This window comes from Pleurodeles waltl, chromosome 12 (genome assembly GCF_031143425.1).
Source record: "Pleurodeles waltl isolate 20211129_DDA chromosome 12, aPleWal1.hap1.20221129, whole genome shotgun sequence".
Classification (NCBI taxonomy): domain Eukaryota; kingdom Metazoa; phylum Chordata; class Amphibia; order Caudata; family Salamandridae; genus Pleurodeles; species Pleurodeles waltl.
In genome coordinates, this window is record NC_090451.1 from 238554044 (window position 1) to 238572391 (window position 18348).

General features: G+C 43.6%; 1 protein-coding gene across 2 annotated transcripts in view; it reads left to right on the top strand.

Moving 5' to 3' along the window:
- LOC138267762 (IST1 homolog) overlaps nucleotides 1-18348 on the top strand; it is a 211160-nt gene that overhangs the window by 172703 nt on the left and 20109 nt on the right. For both annotated transcript variants that reach the window (XM_069216951.1, XM_069216950.1), the window contains exons 5-6: nucleotides 5736-5819; nucleotides 9826-9936. In XM_069216951.1, the coding sequence (XP_069073052.1) occupies nucleotides 5736-5819; nucleotides 9826-9936 (195 nt within the window). The remainder of the gene's footprint in view (nucleotides 1-5735; nucleotides 5820-9825; nucleotides 9937-18348) is intronic.

Genomic DNA, 18348 nt, shown 5'->3' on the forward strand with positions numbered 1-18348 from the left:
TTAGGCCGACGGGTGTCATATGGTGCGGGATCAGACTCAGTCCCTGCAGTACAAGTGATTCTGCTTCCTAAATCCAGTAGTCTCATTAGGATAATGAGAATGTACGCGACAGAGGAGTGTACCTGTCTGCAGTGCCCGTTGCCACTGTGAAATTGGGTGCAATCCTTTGGTGTGGTCACATCCTTATGTGTCCTTTTCCACATGGGTTCACTGCAGGGCCATAGCGGTCTAATTCTATTAGGTCAATTACTGCTAGCTTGTCGTTTGCACTCCTAAAAATAGTGTTGCGGGGTACAGGCACACCAAATTATCAGTAGGTTTTCTTTCAGCTGCATTCTGCTTCTTTACCGGTGCTGATCTTCCACTTAAGCCCCCACATGCCTTAGGGCTCTACTTGACTATCAGACATCACTCTTGCTATGCGCTATCTTCCATGCAGATAATGCTTGCCCATGCCCCCGCCCACCAACTGTTTGACCCTCTGGGAGCCATAGTATCACCCATATGCACCCTCACCATCACGGTCTGCATCGCTCCTAGGCCAAGGGCCTGTCTGAGCCCAGCGCTATTTTAACTCACCTCTGTGGTGATCCTGTCTTGCCATCAATGGGTGCACAGCCAAGAATCTTCATGCCACGCTCCGCAACTCCAGAGCTCGCACCTTTGCAGAGTCATTGGATTGATGAAGAGCTCTGAGCACAGATCTGATTGCTGCCAGAAGTTGGCGTCCTACCTCAGGACCAAAAGGGAGCACAGCAACACAGTTAATCCACTCTGTTCACCATCGTGGGGTGGGGTACAAATAAATCTTATTTTATATAGAATGATATTACCCATTATGTTGTCCTGGCATGAATAGAGGGGACAGGTTTTGTGATTTGGATTGAATGGATGCGTCTTTTAAAGGTTGTGACATTTGGGGTGGATTAGCATTTTTGTGGAAATAACCACAAAATCGACTGCCTAATATCAATTTACTGTTTCTGGAAATAGTGATAGAATGGCAATTACTTGAATGGAAGTGTTTAGAGTGCTTTTATTCTTTAAAAAGAGATGTAAGGTAGGAATTCAGGGAGAGCTGATTAATTGCTTTACGGCACCAACGGAGGGTTTTGAAACTGGCCTGCTTGTAGTTAGCAAGCTAATGGAAAGCTTGGAGGACATTTTGGAGGCCTTATTGCAATTAAAGATGAGCTACATGACCACATTTTGGAGCAGTTGAAGTTTATGCAGAACAACTTCAAGAAGGCCAGTAAACCGCAGATTACAGTAGTCAAGTGTACTGATAACTAGTGACTGAATCAGGGTTTGGGAAGTCCCAGGGAGGTAGGGAATTTTCTTGATATCTTTTAACAGAAAAAAAGTTGGACAAAAGTCTGTTAACATGAGCTTCGAAAGTGTGCTTCCGGTCAAATATGACATCCAGGTCGCAAACAGTAGGAGACAAGGAATTGCAAGTACCCACAGAGGCTGGCCACCAGTTGGAGGACCAGACTTAAGAGTTGTCAAATATGAGAACCTCTGAATTTAAACACAGGCAATTTGACCATATCGGTTCCACCAGTCTGCAAAGGCAGTTTTTAAACAAATCCCGGAGAGAAATGGATTCACCTTGCAAGTTCATAATTATCTGCATCAGTGTAAGCCAAAAAATGAAATACAAATGTAGCAATGAATTTGACCTGAGATACCATGTAAAGATTGAAGAGAGACTGGCTCAGAATAGAGCCCAGTGGGACAACAAAGTAGATGGTTTTGAATTATGAGAAAAGCTGAGGCAGGGAAATCACTTGGGTCTGATCAGAAAGAAATGCAGTGAACCAGTTAAGAACGATTCATGCAATACTGGCTTCAGACAATCAATGTAATAGAAGGCCTCGAGAGACCGTATCGAATGCGGCTGATAAATTGAGGAGAATAATCACTGACAGTCCTCCTGCATCAAGGGTCATTTTACTATTATATTTGGCAACTGTAAGTACTGTATCAGTGTTGAAGTTTGAACAGAAGCTAGATAGGAGAGGGTTTAAAGGAGAATTATCTTCAATGAAAGTTGGTTAACGGGTCTTTCATTGACTCTAGCCATAAGCAGAAGAAGAGACATAGGACAAGAGTAAGTGAAGACTGCAGAATCAAGTGAAGTGGTTTTTTAAAAAAAACAGAACTGTTTAAGCAGATTTCTATGTCACTGGGACAGAACCAGAAGGCAAAGAAAGGTTGCAAATAGAAGTCAAAGGGTACTACTGGAAACGAGGGCTTTGGCAATCTTCGCTGAACCAGGTTCAAGTGGCAAGCCTGAAGAAATAGCCTGAAGATATGCTGGGATCTAATCCTGCGAGACAGGCGCAAAAGAAGATTAGGCAGAAGAGAGATTAGTGGGAAAGGGATGAGAACCTGCAAGGCACGGGCAAGGGGGATGGCTCCACCAAGGGAAAGAAGACATGAGTTTCAGAATGTGTTTCTTAAAAGAAGTTCAAGACTTGTACATAACTTCTGCAAGGCACGTGCAGAGAAATATATAAACAAGCAGGTTGAGCCACTGAATTGTAGAAGGCAAACAGATTTTAGAAGGGTTAGTAGAAGAAAGAATGTGACTGTAATTGACTTGAGTGCGATTAGTATGAAAAAGCTTTTTGTAAAAGTGCAATTCAGCTTTGTAGGCAGTTTGGTTCGCCAAAGTGTAAGAGCAGCTCCATTGGCATTTCAGTTACTTAAAACGTTGTTTGGCAGTGGTCAGATCTTCTGTAGATCATGGTGTCGAGAGCAAGCACAGATGGCAGAATTGAGTTTTGAGTTGAAGTTCAGTTCCCAAAGCTACAGTGACTTAATCATTGTCAGACAATTTGCAGAAGAAATCAATATCGCACAAGAGTCGTCAAGAAATTGGTGATATTGAGCTTAGGGCCGGGTCATTAACAAACAGTTGGTTGGACTAAATTAACAAGAAAGAAGGAAATTGCTTTCTGGTCAGACCACAGTAATTCCATTGTATGGGTTGACTTGACTGGGTACGGCATAAATATGGTCTAACTCGTGCTTTGCACTGTGGGTGGAGTCTTGAACAGGTTGGGACACATTTGATAAGGATCAGATGGTGTGGAGTTCAAAGGCCACCTTGTCCTCTTGGACATCCACATGGATGTTAAAATTATCTAGGAGGATAAAAGAATTGGTGGCTAGAAAGGCAGGTTGATATTTTTCTATCTGTAGAGTAAGAAGAAGAAACATAGGAGGGTGAAAGGGGGAATGAATACATTAAAAGTGTGTGTGTGTGTGTGTGCACATATATATCAAGTGTTAGCCGAGAAAGAGGGGGGTTAAAAAAAAAACTGTTTCCCATATTAATTCTTATAGACTCTGCAGACATGCCTGCAGCCCGAAGATGCTGGATGTAATTACACCAGATTTGAAAGAAAAGTAGCTATTGGTCCGCAGATGAGTTTATTTTTTTATTTTTTTGTATTTGGTCTAAATCTCTTCAGTAGTTTAGGAGAAATACAAGGAAATCCCAATGTGTATAGCTAGGGTTGCAACAAATTCGTTAATAATGCAGATCTTATGCAGATATCTGATTGTCTGTCAACACTTAAGTGTTGGCAGCCATTTTCAGACTCTGCTTCAGCCAAATCTAAAAATAAAATAAAAAAAAAGGAGCAGGGTACTGTTAATCCACCCTCCAAGCCTTGATGCAAGGGTCCCTCAGGGAGCCCTCTCATCCCCCCCAGGCTAAAAAGCAATTTTTAAATTCAAAGAGAAAATAATGAAAATTTATGAATTTCAATGTGGATTAAAAATAAAAGCAAGTGTGGTCTCCCGCACTTGCTTTTCATTTAGCCCTCCCCCCCCCGGGTGGCCCAGGTCCTGGGGGCTATCATAAAATATAGGAGGGGGCGCAGGGGTTCCCCTCCCAGGGCTTATTAGTGCCCCAGGGACTACTATCTCCTCTGGGCAAATCCTCATAAATCTTTGTTGGGGGGGGGGGTCCATGTGGCCCCCGTGCTGTGGGGACCACCACCTCCCAAAGCAATCAACTATCACGCGGGGGCCCCTTGGCCCACATGCAGCCCTGGAGACAGCCACCGCCCTGGAGTAATTCATATAATGTATAAGGGGGTGCGCTCACACGACTCCCCCCCAAGCCCTGGGGACCACCGCCTCCCTGTGATTCTAATAACTTTTTGTAGGAGGTTCGTCACAGACCCCCAGCCCGGGGACCACCACAGCCCCGGATCTAAATTCAAATGATGGTGGGTGCTGCGCGGCCCCCCTCGTCGAGCCATAGATGGCCCTAGGTGCCCGCTCTCTGGACGTAGCTCTCTGCTTTTGCTTGACAGGAGCTGAAACATAACTCCGCTTGCTGAAAGCTCAGTTTTCATCTCTTTCCCTGCACACAAATGTGCGTGCAGAGAAAGATATAAAAACATTGCTCCCGCGAGCAGGAAGCTGCTTTTTAAAAGCAGCTCCCTATTTGCAGGAACAATGCATCTCTCCCTCTCTCCCTCCCTCTCCCTCTCTTTTCCCCTCTCCCTCTCTCCCTCCATACCTGGCCTAGCTGTCCAGTGTTCACCAGTTACAGACTCCATTTTGTATTCAGTTTAGCCTTAGCTTCATTCTGCCTATTGACTTTAACATAGCAGTGTCTAATTCTACAATAATCTACCACAGTATTTAATTAGTTACCTCAAGCTTTGTCACATCTCAAGTATTGTTTACATTTAATTTCTGTTTTATGTTATTCCTTGTTCTGTCCTCAGCGGGGAGGTTTGTTCCAGTTGCTTCTTTGGACAGTTGGAGAGTTTCCTTGGACAGAAGCTCACAGGATGTGGGGTCCCAGTCTTTGCTTAATAAATCTTACTTTGACTTTATTGGTTTGGTCTAGTCATTTCACTGCAATGACACACCAACAGATCAAAGGTTGAAAAGGGCTGGCTGAAACCCCTTACCATCAATTATTTTCTAAATCTTTTTGTGCATAGTGTGTACATTTGGAAGATTCTTCTCCTAATGACTGTCCCTTGCCTAGAGTAGAAATGTCACTTTGGCTTTGGATTTTGACATCTTACAAGAATCCTATCCCACTCACCTTCTCATTTTATAAACAATTGCATTGAACTGATTCTCTATTCTTGATGGTTTTCATCTAATCTAATAGATTCACTTTTCTCTGTCTCAGTCTTGTACTCATTGCAATTCTTTCATTGCCATCCTATGAAGTTATTGTTTTATGTTACTGTTAGATTGTACCTGTTTGATGTAAAGTGCTAAAATTCCCACAGGTGTTTGTGCACTATCTAAGAATGCTATATAAATAAATATATTAAACAGTTTATAAATTTCTATGAATTATTCTAAATGTAGAAATTAAAAAAGTGATTTTATTTGTATATATCAGCTTGTATCTTTTGATGAATGTCTTGTTTATAGCGGGCTCATTTAAACTAATTGTGGTGTGTATGGATGTATATTGATGCGGTCATGATGTAACTATATTTAAGATCGAGAATTTAGGGAGATTGTGGCTCTCCTACGTCTTGTTGTATATGCTTTTACTGTATTTGTTAATTGATTGTTCGATGGAAAAATGTCTTTGAGTTTACTTTTTCTGAAGTACTGTTTATGTGTAATTGGTGAGGTGAAAGTGATAAGAATAGTGAAGACGTTCATAGAGCATTTAGGCTGAGAAACCGCTTCTTGTCTTTAAATACTTTCTGTAATTCTCTGTTTGTGTCTTATAGGTGTCCAAACAACTGTGTGCCAAGTACAGCAAAGAGTATGGAGTTCTTTGCAGAACAAATCAGATTGGAACTATTGGTTCCCAGGTATTAACATTATCTAAAAGTATTCCTGACTGGCGACAAAATGGAGCATTAGTATGCATGGTGGCTGTCCTGCCTCTACCTATGTGTGTCTGTATGTATATTTGTATGTGTTTTTTTTTTTTTTATTATAATTTTTTTGCTTTGGTTGTAATTGAATTTTTAAACCATAATAGCAAATGTTATGATAAAGTGTAACAAAATACATTAGCACTAGAGCATGCAAGGCTTTAATCATAAAAATAATGGGTATTATATTTAAAAGCTAATAGCTGTTTTTCACATGGTGCCAACATATCTAGGGAGCAACTGAGTGCTGTACACCAAGAAGGGTTAAGAGATGGTTCTAGATCATGTCCATCAAAGAGAGGATGGAATTTGAGTAGCATCTTCTGTGTTTGGTCTGGGTGGGACAGAAGAGCTGATGAAATCCTTCTCGATGACTGATGAGGTGTTCCTTGGTGCTTTTTTGATAACTGCAGAAGGGATGGATCAAGTATGATATGTGAAGGGATATTCTTAAAAATTCTACCTACATTGCTGGACAAAGTCTGCCTTTGGGTTCTGTCTTTTTCCCTTTCTTCTCTTCAAGGCTGGAAAATGTAGTTGCTTCCTTGTGTTATGTTGGTCAACTGAAGTGTTCGACTTTTCTGAACTTCTTCATATTTCCTAGTTGTCAGTAGGACAGTCCCTTTCACTCATGGTCCATGTTCAGGTTGATGGTTCATGCAAACCTATACTATGTTTTCCTTCTCATGTGCTAAGTACTCTGTAAGATCGTCGGGTAGCCTTGTGAACCCTGGACTTGGATAGTATATCTCCAAGTCACATGACCTGGTTAACCTGTATAGGTTAGTGAGTGAAGCCCATACTATGATGATTAGCTGAAATGTTGATTAGAAACAGCCCCCCACAATTGAGCCTTTAGAGTAAAGCATTTAGAGTAAAGGGTGCGTAATTAAAGAAGGTGATAATGGATAGCTGCCTTATAGTTCCTGCATGGATTCAGGGTAGGTAATTAAAGCCATCCTAAAAACCAAAGACATAAGTCTCTCTTCCACAACATCCTATATCTAATTAACACCTAAATAACACTTTCACATATGAATAAACTCATTCTTGATGTATCCAAATACCAATGTGACAGCCATACCTAACATACAGACACTACACGAGAGCCATCCTACAATGCACCTATGTGTAGCAGTCAACCTACACAGCTGCCCAAACAGCTTGAAGAATGAGAACGCAAAGGAATAAAAATACAAATAAACAGCAAATTTTCACATTAATAAATTATTAGAGAAAAAGAGGGAAAAAAGAACCAAAGTCATTTCTAAAATTATAATGTAATCATAAGCATGCTCAAAGCGAACTTAGTTAAAACAGAGCAATTATTTACCATTCTTTTGTCCTGCTCTTCCAAGCTGCATGAACATAGGCTGATACGGACAAAAATATTCTCTTATCATCTGTTCTCATATAGAATTTCCAGATGCCTATTGTATGCTGACATAGCAACAAAAAATGTATAATTGTTTCTTGTCTTCCCAATTAATGAATCTTATCAGCATTCCAGACGTCATCCAATCTATCCAGCCTCCAAATGATTATGTCCTGTGCTCTCTCCATCAAAGGGCTGTCAAGCCTAACCTCTTAATATAACGTGTATTTGTAAAGCGCACGTTCATCTGTAGGCCTCTTGGCACTGAATAACAGATTTTTATTGTTACCCAACTCAATGGTACTCATTTTATCAACCTCAGAACTTGGATGAAAGGTTGAGTGGACCTGACAGGATTTGAACCTGTGACCATGAGGTCAAACACAGGCCCCTACAGTGGACGCATTAGTCCACTAAGCCACCAGACCCACCTTAACCATCCACAATTTGGCTTCAAAACCATACTACTCTACAGAAGCCATGAGTTACGTTTTCAGTTTCATCCCTTTGGTTCTTTATAATTACCGAACCTCTTTCCCCTGGTCCAATCTGCAGCATTAAATACAGTTTACAATTTTATCCTGCTTTCTACTAGTGCCACCATCAGAGACACCCTGGATCATCAATGCACTCTTTTGCATCCTAATTCACTGCACCTGCATACATTATAACTTGGTCAGCTTTTGTACCAATCCTAGACTGTATTGTAGATTACATTTTCGAGCACTCCTGGTGTTTTTAGCTATATCATCTCCCAGTGAGTACCACTCGGGCTCCTTAGCTGCTCTGTTTAACTACGCATTCCACTGGTTTGCATGAGACCCCTTAATAGTGGACACTATTATGTGCGAATGCTGCTACACGGTATCAATCTATTCTTTTTCACTCGTTGCTGCTTGTCTGATTGGTGGGTGCATCACCTCTTTGCTATGCCAATTATAGTGCATTCTGCGGATAATTTTCAAACAAATAAATCAAATAAATCACTGACATAAATAAGATCTGGATCTCTCCCTAAGAAATATTAACTCAACGTCTGAATGAGAGCCCAACCTGTCTCTTTGAATATTAAAAAAAAAAAAACTTTTCCTGACACAGAGGACTTAATACTCCACTCAGTCTCTGGCACATGAGTATTCATGGCTATAGCTGGTGACCCCAAAAGAGAAGCTAAAAACCGTCACAGCCAGCTTTCTTGTGGTTAGTAAATAGTGAACAGAGTCAAACTCGTCAAGCCTCCAAAGGAGATAATAATAATTTACCTTCTCAAAGGTTGGCAGGCTGTGTAGGCTTCGCCATGATTCAAACTCCTGACTTGCAGTAGAATGCATAATACGGTAGTGAGCATTAACTCAGAGTAACTCAGAACACAATAATTAAATGGAGGAACTGCGTGCAGAATGCTCCACCATGACCAAAGTAGGATTGCCCAGCGGCAAATGTCAAAACCCTCGCTTTCCCCCACCCACTCCTTAATAACACTCCTTACTCTTGCTATCACTCAGGAAATGCAAATCGGCTCAATGGTACACTAAAGCTACTGTTTCATGAAAAGAAAGAAAGGACTCTAAATACAGCATGAAAAATGTAATTTAACTATCACAGCTCAAGCCATCACCTAAGTAAAAGTTGCCCAATTTTAACTCTGGTACAGAGATCAACCCCGGAAATCAACAGTGCCATTTAAAACTGATCCAGAACACAACAGCATACATAATAGGCAAAATAAATGAAAGTCCCGCAGTTCTTCAGTTCTACAGCACCGCTGGCTCCAGGGAATCGGGCATCCCACGGTAGGAAAATAAACACTCTACAGTCACTTTCTCAAATAATAAAGGTAAATGCTTCCGTCTCTATAAACCACAATGGTCACATTGTTCTTGTAGTTACAGGAATAAAGAGATCCGTCGGTGGGGATAGCGGCAAACAATTTCTCTGGCAACAAATTTGGAAGAAGCTGTCCCTGATAATAAGGTGTCCACAGGACCGTTCTACAGTTTTAGGGAAAGTCTTCAGAACCTCCTACTCTACTCACAACAGACACTCCTTCTTAATAGGGTCATGATGATGACAAAGATCTGGAAACCTATGCCTTTTATACACTTCTAAATATTGGAACATTATTCAGTTCTTCCTTTGTTTTCTACTGTTTTAGTTGAATACTTTCTATTAATCCCTGACAATGGTTTCAGTTAGGGAATTCATTTTAGTGTGATTTCTTTCCCATTTTGATATAATGATACTGATACATAGTGGTTAGCTCGCACTAGTTGGACTGTGCCAATATACAGTGGAAAACTTATTTTAGGGAAATTACTTTACATGCATGGTAGATCTTCTTGGATGGTTCCACATAATACATGGTGAAAAAGTTCCAGCGTGCAACACGAGTTTCTAACCAGACCTCTCTAGCAGTGGAGGCCCTGCTCTGTATTCTGCAACCTTAAATGGTATTTCCTTCACCTCCCTCGGGATCCTTGCTAGCCTATAGCTAATAATGGAAAACTCCTTGCCACCAGAGCACCGCAGGGAAACTCTAACATCTGGCTAACCCTTTTCTTGCAGTTGATGAACAAGCTGAGTACAAAGCCACCCCCACGAATCCTGGTGGAGCAGTACCTGATCGAAATTGCAAAAAGCTACAATGTGCCTTACGAGACTGACTCTGCTGCGCTGGTAAGTGAAAGTGACCAATGGAGAGATAAAAGTAAAGTTGGACCAAGGCATCTTACCTCAGGAACAGAGTTGTGTCAAATGCCTGAATGGATTTTGCTGTCCGTGGTGGGAGCAGGGATGGGCTACTAAGTGAGAAACAAGAAGCCCATCTCCCCTGAAAGCTGGAGAGCCATGGACTGCTTTCAACACTTGATATAGGGTGAGGGATCCTTAGTGCATTCATCCTTGAAAGCCGCATGTGCGAAAAGGTGAGTCCTTCTATGATCCAGTCATGTTAAAAAGCAGCCCAGCCTCAAAGAAGCTTGTTACTCCAAGCAGTATTGCCAAGCTATACGAATACCACATACATACATACCAGTTGTAGGAAGTTGGCTCTGTGCATACTATTCCTTACTTTGAAATAGTGCATACAGAGTCCAAGGGTTCCCCTTAGAGGTAAGATAGTGGCAAAAAGAGATAATACTAATGCTCTATTTTGTGGTAGTGTGGTCGAGCAGTAGGCTTATCAAAGGAGTAGTGTTAAGCATTTGTTGTACATACACACAGGCAATAAATGAGGAACACACACTCAGAGACAATTCCAGGCCAATAGGTTTTTGTATAGAAAAATATATTTTCTTAGTTTATTTTAAGAACCACAGGTTCAAATTCTACATGTAATACTTTGCATGAAAGGTATTGCAGGTAAGTACTTTAGGAACTTTGAATAATCACAATAGCATTTATACTTTTCAAATAAAACACATATAGCTATTTTAAAACTAGACAGTGCAATTTTCACAGTTCCTAGGGGAGGTAAGTTATTGTTAGTTCTTGCAGGTAAGTAAACCACCTACGGGGTTCAAATTTGGGTCAAAGGTAGCCCACCGTTGGGGGTTCAGAGCAACCCCAAAGTCACCACACCAGCAGCTCAGGGCCGGTCAGGTGCAGAGTTCAAAGTGGTGCCCAAAACGCATAGGCTTCAATGGAGAAGGGGGTGCCCCGGTTCCAGTCTGCCAGCAGGTAAGTACCCGCGTCTTCGGAGGGCAGACCAGGGGGGTTTTGTAGGGCACCGGGGGGGACACAAGTCCACACAGAAAGTACACCCTCAGCAGCGCGGGGCGGCCGGGTGCAGTGTGCAAACAAGCGTCAGGTTTGTAATAGGAATCAATGGGAGACCAAGGGGTCTCTTCAGCGGTGCAGGCAGGCAAGGGGGCGGCTCCTCGGGGTAGCCACCCCCTGGGCAAGGGAGAGGGCCTCCTGGGGGTCACTCCTGCACTGGAGTTCCGATCCTTCAGGTCCTGGGGGCTGCGGGTGCAGGGTCTTTTCCAGGCGTTGGGATCTTAGAGTCAGGCAGTCGCGGTCAGGGGGAGCCTCGGGATTCCCTCTGCAGGCGTCGCTGTGGGGGTTCAGGGGGGACAACTTTGGTTACTCACAGTCTTGGAGTCGCCGGAGGGTCCTCCCTGAAGTGTTGTTTCTCCACCAGTCGAGTCGGGGTCGCCGGGTGCAGGGTTGCAAGTCTCACGCTTCTGGCGGGAAACGCTGTTGCCTTTAAGTTGCTCCTTTGGAAACAAAGTTGCAGTCTTGGGTGAACAGAGCCGCTGTCCTCTGGAGTTCTTGGTCCTTTTAGAGCAGGGCAGTCCTCTGAGGATTCAGAGGTCGCTGGTCCCTGGGGAAAGCGTCGCTGGAGCAGTGTCTTTAGAAGCGGGGAGACAGGCCGGTAGAGCTGGGTCCAAAGCAGTTGGTGTCTCCGTCTTCTTGGCAGGGTTTTTCAGCTTAGCAGTCCTCTTCTTCTTAGTTGCAGGAATCTGAGTTCCTAGGTTCTGGGGAGCCCTTAAATACTAAATTTAAGGGCGTGTTTAGGTCTGGGGGGTTAGTAGCCAATGGCTACTAGCCCTGAGGGTGGGTACACCCTCTTTGTGCCTCCTCCCAAGGTGAGGGGGTCACATTCCTATCCCTATTGGGGGAATCCTCCATCTGCAAGATGGAGGATTTCTAAAAGTTAGAGTCACCTCAGCTCAGGATACCTTAGGGGCTGTCCTGACTGGCCAGTGACTCCTCCTTGTTATTCTCATTATTTCCTCTGGCCTTGCCGCCAAAAGTGGGCCCGTGGCCGGAGGGGGGCGGGCAACTCCACTAGCTGGAGTGCCCTGTGGTGCTGGAACAAAGGGGGTGAGCCTTTGAGGCTCACCGCCAGGTGTTATAGTTCCTGCCTGGGGGAGGTGATAGCATCTCTACCCAGTGCAGGCTTTGTTACTAGCCACAGAGTGACAAAGGCACTCTCCCCATGTGGCCAGCAACATGTCTCGAGTGTGGCAGGCTGCTAAAACCAGTCAGCCTACACGGGTAGTTGGTTACGGTTTCAGGGGGCACCTCTAAGGTTCCCTCTGGGTTGTATTTTACAATAAAATGTACACTGGCATCAGTGTGCATTTATTGTGCTGAGAAGTTTGATAACAAACTTCCCAGTTTTCAGTGTAGCCATTCTGGTGCTGTGGAGTCCGTGTTTGACAGACTCCCAGACCATATACTCTTATGGCTACCCTGCACTTACAATGTCTAAGGTTTTGCTTAGACACTGTAGGGGCACAGTGCTCATGCACTGGTGCCCTCACCTATGGTATAGTGCACCCTGCCTTAGGGCTGTAAGGCCTGCTAGAGGGGTGACTTATCTATACTGCATAGACAGTGTGAGGTTGGCATGGCACCCTGAGGGGAGTGCCATGTCGACTTACTCGTTTTGTCCTCACCAGCACACACAAGCTGGCAAGCAGTGTGTCTGTGCTGAGTGAGGGGTCCCCAGGATGGCATAAGATATGCTGCAGCCCTTAGAGACCTTCCCTGGCATCAGGGCCCTTGGTACCAGGGGTACCAGTTACAAGGGACTTACCTGGATGCCAGGGTGTGCCAATTGTGAAAGCAAAAGTACAGGTTAGGGAAAGAACACTGGTGCTGGGGCCTGGTTAGCAGGCCTCAGCACACTTTCAATTCAAAACATAGCATCAGCAAAGGCAAAAAGTCAGGGGGTAACCATGCCAAGGAGGCATTTCCTTACACCAGTCTACTTCTGAAATGACGCTGCTTCCTCTGCAGAACATTTGCAGACTTGCCCTGTAAAGGGACTTTTGTCTGCGGGCCTAAGAAGGAAACCTTGCACAGATGTCTAGCTGCTGTCAGTAGAAGTGGCTGGCCTCTATGCGTAGACCATACCCTCCCTACTTGATGAGTGAATAGGAGGCGAAATGTATAACACTGATGCTTTACATCATGTGACAATGTCAATGCTTGTATAACAATGGTGCTAAATATACTAGGACAAATTTAAACTAGCTTGGCAACGTCCTCAATCTGACTTTACTTGGATATAGAGATTTAAGAAATGAAAATGACGATAACAAATGCAAATGATTACTTGCCGCGAAATACTAGGATACATTTTAAAAATGTATTTGCTGTCAAACTTTTTCATTCATTTGGCTTTATGCCTTAGAATGCTAATCATATAGTTTATGTTTTAGCATTTAGACGATGACGATGACCATAAAGCCCATAATCAAAGATAAAAAAGCTTAATTTCAGGATGCTAAGACTAAATCAGAGAATTTCTATGACAGCTTATCATAATACATTTAGGCCCTCATTCCAACATTGACGGGCGGCGGAGGCCGCCCGTCAATGTTGCGCGTCAGGAATACCGCACCGCGGTCCAGAGACCGCGGAGGGTATTCCAAGTTTTCCCCTGGGCTGGCGGGCGGCCGCCGAAAGGCCGCCCGCCAGCCCAGGGGAAAACGACCTTCCCACCATGAAGCCGGCTCGTAATCGAGCCGGCGGAGTGGGAAGGTGCGACGGGTGCTACTGCACCCGTCGCGTATTTCACTGTCTGCTATGCAGACAGTGAAATACATTTTGGGGCCATCTTACGGGGGCCCCTGCAGTGCCCATGCAGTTGGCATGGGCACTGCAGGGGCCCCCAGGGGCCCCGCGACTCCCCCTCCCGCCATCCGGTTCCCGGCGGGAGAACCGCCAGGAACTGGATGGCGGGAGGGGGAGTCGGAATCCCCAAGCCGGCGCAGCAAGCTGCGCCGGCTTGGAGGATTCCTTGGGGGCAGCGGGAAACCGCCGGGAGACCGCCGGTTTCCCTTCTCTGACCGCGGCTAAGCCGCCGCGGTCAGAATGCCCCGCGGGGCACCGCCGGCCTGTCGGCGGTGCCACAGCGTCCCGCGGCCCTGGCGGAAGTAATCCGCCAGGGTCGTAATGACCACCTTAGTCTAAAATGCATACGTTATAGAGATTAGTCCCTAACATACACATAAAAGCCTTGTTGCCCTGCTAAAAAATATCTACTATGTACATAACATAGGAGATGGCTTATGTACAAAGGACAAATCATACTGGGGGATAATAATAATTGTATATACATATTATATATATCTTATTACACAGTCGTGGTTGTCACTGTGTAGCTATAGTTAGTTGAGAGGTTCCATAGGATGAACATTTTTTGTTTCTGTAATAACTTCAGTGCCGTTTGATGAATCTTCACGAAACATTCCCCAAAAATCTTTTATACAACCCAGTTCCTGCCTGAAATATTTTGGGGTGATCTGTTCAGCGGAGTACAATGAAAAGGCTGGTCCCAAAACATTGTTTTCACATGTTAAGTCCCATAGGAAATGTTGGGAAGCGAGATAGAATGATACCATATCTTCCAGTGCTGATTACACAGTAGAATTCTCTTTGAACTTTCCTCTGCATTCCAATACTTTATAATTATGTCTAAAATTTGTTTTGTATTCCCTGGTGAATAAGTTAAATGTTAAGGAGTTCTGGAATTGTCTATTTCATAATTTAAATGTTTTCCCCTCTTGGCGAGTCCAGATCCTGTCTGTTTAAACTCGTATTTCACTTCATGAATTACTTTGGGTTTCTAAACTCCAATGAGTGGTTTTCTATACTAGTTACTAATCCATCATGATGGCTATTCACTTCTTTTTGGGTTTTTTCCTCTTCTAAGTCTCCAGTTATCACTGTACAATAGGAACGTGAAAGTAGCTGGTGTGTTCCAACTTTGCTCTGCAGCTGTGTTGCTTACTCAGAAGCTTTTTCAGTTCTTTGGAATTGTCACCCTCTTCTCTGGACCATCTTTTGATGCCAGAAACGTGTAAAGTTTTTCTGACTTCAAGTTTTTCTTTCTTTTATGAAACAGAAGCTTACTTCAGTCTGCTTCCAATTTACTTCCTTTCCTGGGCTCATAAGTGAGTTTACAACGCAGCAGACATTTTCTTCCACCTCAGGAACTGTCCTCCTGTCTCCTAGAAAAGGACCAGCCCTTGGTAACAGTTGCCAGAGAGGTTTGGCCTTGGGCTGAAAGACAAAGTCCTGCCCAGTCTTTATTTTTGTTTGAACTATTTATCTGACCAACAGCTGTTCGGCTGAAGTACGTGGCTTTGAGACCCAGGTAACTGAATCCTGGATGTTCCCTCTTATAAAGGATACCAACACACACATATGCACACAAGCCTACACAAAAGTACATATACACTGCACCATTCTGAGTTTCGGGCCTCTGAGTGGAGGATAGTGCTCAAATTGTGCATGCTTTCTCGCATTCCGAGGGGCGGAAAATTAAAATGTGTGCTATTTGCTCACATAATCTCTGACAATTGTTACATACACCCCATGAGGGCATAATTTGCCCCCATTTTGAACTCCTGACTTGGAAGCAAAACGAGTTTGAAACCAAATTGGGGCAGATGAAAACCTTGAAAGATTAACTGAGCACAGAACTCACTCAAGGTCAAAAACAAATTTGACAAGTACTGGCAAAACCAATAGGTCTTGCCTGTACAAGAGTTATTGGCTTTGGCAATGCGTTTTTGCCATGTTGTCTACCAGTGTCATAGACTGGATTTGTTAGAGTAGAACAGCGTAGAATTGAGCAGAGGGGATTTGAGTTCTGTGGTTCAGTGCCAGAGAGTGTCGTAGAGTGGAGTGTCATAGAATGTAGTGTCGTGGAGGGGCGTGGAATGGGGTGGGGTGGAATAGGATGGATTGGCTTGGAGTAGATTGGGGATTGAGTGGGGTGGATTGGAGTGGGGTTGATTGGAGTCGGTGGACTGGATGGGGTGGATTGGAGTGGGGTGGGTGGCTTGATATGGGGTGAGGTGGATTTGATTGAGGTGAGTGAGGTGGATTAGATTGGTTTGGGGTGGGTGGATTGGATTGAAGTGATTGGATTGAGGTGGGGTAGAATGGATTAGAGTAGGGCGGTTTGGAGTGGGGTGAATTGGAGTGGGTGGATAAGCCTGGAGTGGGGTGGATTGGATTGGGTAGGGTGAATTGGACTGGAGTGGGGACGGGTGGAGTGGGGTGGACTGAATGAGGTGTGTAGTGTCTTGCAAGTTTTATGACTGAATCTTTTTTATTCCAAACGGACTCCATAGCAGGGGGACATTATTGCTAGAGCAGGATGTAATGAAAGCTTGGTTTAGAATGTTAGAGTTCACCGGTACACATAAAAGAATAAAGACGTGTGATATACATTTCTGTGTGTGGTGTAGACATTGGCAGCTCTCCAGGTTGGGGAGGACGCTACAACTGGCAACAAGATAGGGGATAACTAACCCGAAGAATGACAGTGAATTCCCAGAGAGTTTGCTGTGGTCCAAGCAAACTGCTCATTCGTGCCACATGTGCCATGTGGTTGACGGTTAGCATATATATAGTCAAAGCGCAACTCTAGATGGTGTGAAGCATTTAAAGATAAGAAAAGCCTTACTGAGAAGTCTACACATCATTGGTTAAGAAAATATGACCAAGGCCATACTAAAACGTACTGCACTACCACACAAGATAAAAGCATACTTAGCATGAACGCTGAAGGCAGATACAACCAGGTTTACAAAGTGCAGTCAAAGATAATAATAACTCGCCAAAGAACACTGCGAACAGTAGCGCTGCAATGCGGAGATCAACAAGGTGTCAGAAAATGCAAATTGAAGTGTAGAAAAGAAATAATAAATGCCTTAAAGTGTCGCCCAAAGCAAGTCATTGTGCCACAGCATTCGACAGAGGGGCTCACGGAGAAGTGCTTAGGGTTTTGCTCATATCTGAAGCTGTTTGCCCACAAGTTTGAAAGCAACTGTTGGATTTGTGAAGTTTGTTGGCAGCTAAGAGAGATGATACAATTCCAATTAATGTTAGAGGATCCTTAGGCCCACAAGTCAAAAGACTTTAGAGAAAGTTTGCATAAACGTGATCATCAAACAGTGTTGGAGAGTACACTACTCTCTATGTCAGTGAGGTCAATACTAGTTTATCATGCTGCCGCCTTCCTGAAAACACCACCACCTTTTCATGCCACCAAAATACACAATAATGGCAATAGATGGTCTGCTTGGATACAGACATTGAAGGAGTTCATTGATGCACTTGAAGAGACGGATATCTCAAAAATCTTGCTGGTCTTGGTGTGAGAGAAGATATGAAAAAAATGCAGAAAACTAACAAGGTCTGTACCCTCAGATTAAAGAAGCGTTTAATTTTAGGTTTAATCAAATGCCAAGCATTAATTACCAAAGATACATTTTCAGTTGAAAATGTCAAAACATTAGTAAAACTATCAATGAGTTTGTGGAAAGACTTGATTGTACTCATCAAACACTGTAAGCTCAATTAATTTAATGACGAAGAAGCTATGCATCTTAGAGTTATTGATAGATGTTTGTTAAATTCATTCAGAAGACGAATGCTGAGAACAACTCTTAGACTGGAGCAAGAGTTGATGGCTGCCAGAGCTGAGGAGTGTGATTTAAAGGCAAGATGCTGACATGGAGGCTGGTTGTGCCCAGAGTGAATCAGTCATAAGTGTGAAACGTAAGCCAAAACAAAAGACTGAAGGACGCAGAGTGATGACTACACATAAAAAGAAGTTATGTTTTTTAGATGTGGATTTCAGTTTCTACACAAAGGTAGATGTCCCGCCTTTTTAGAGATGTGTAAAGGTTGTGGGAATGAGAACCATTTTGTGTTGATGTGTAAAGTGAAGGAAAAAGTAAGTGTGTCACACCTCAACAACAAAATGCCCGTCAGAATGTTCCAGAAGCAACGTTTGACTCACACCCACAAGCCCATGCGGCAACATCAGTTGAGGCAATTGATACTAAACGGTGTCGATTGTCATCTAAATCATCGTCAAACAGTTCTTCCATCTCAATACCAAGTGAAAGTCAAGAAAGTGATTGTGTCATGTCGATGTTTACCTCCGAGAAGCATGAGCATGTTGGACTGGTTGCATGTGAAGAAAAATGTCAGCCAAAGAAAAGTCAACATGCCAAAGCAGAAAAATCATACAAACACTGTCCAAAGATTACACTGAAAATAAATGGTTGTTCTATACCTTTCACTATCAACAGTGGTGCATCAATAAACATA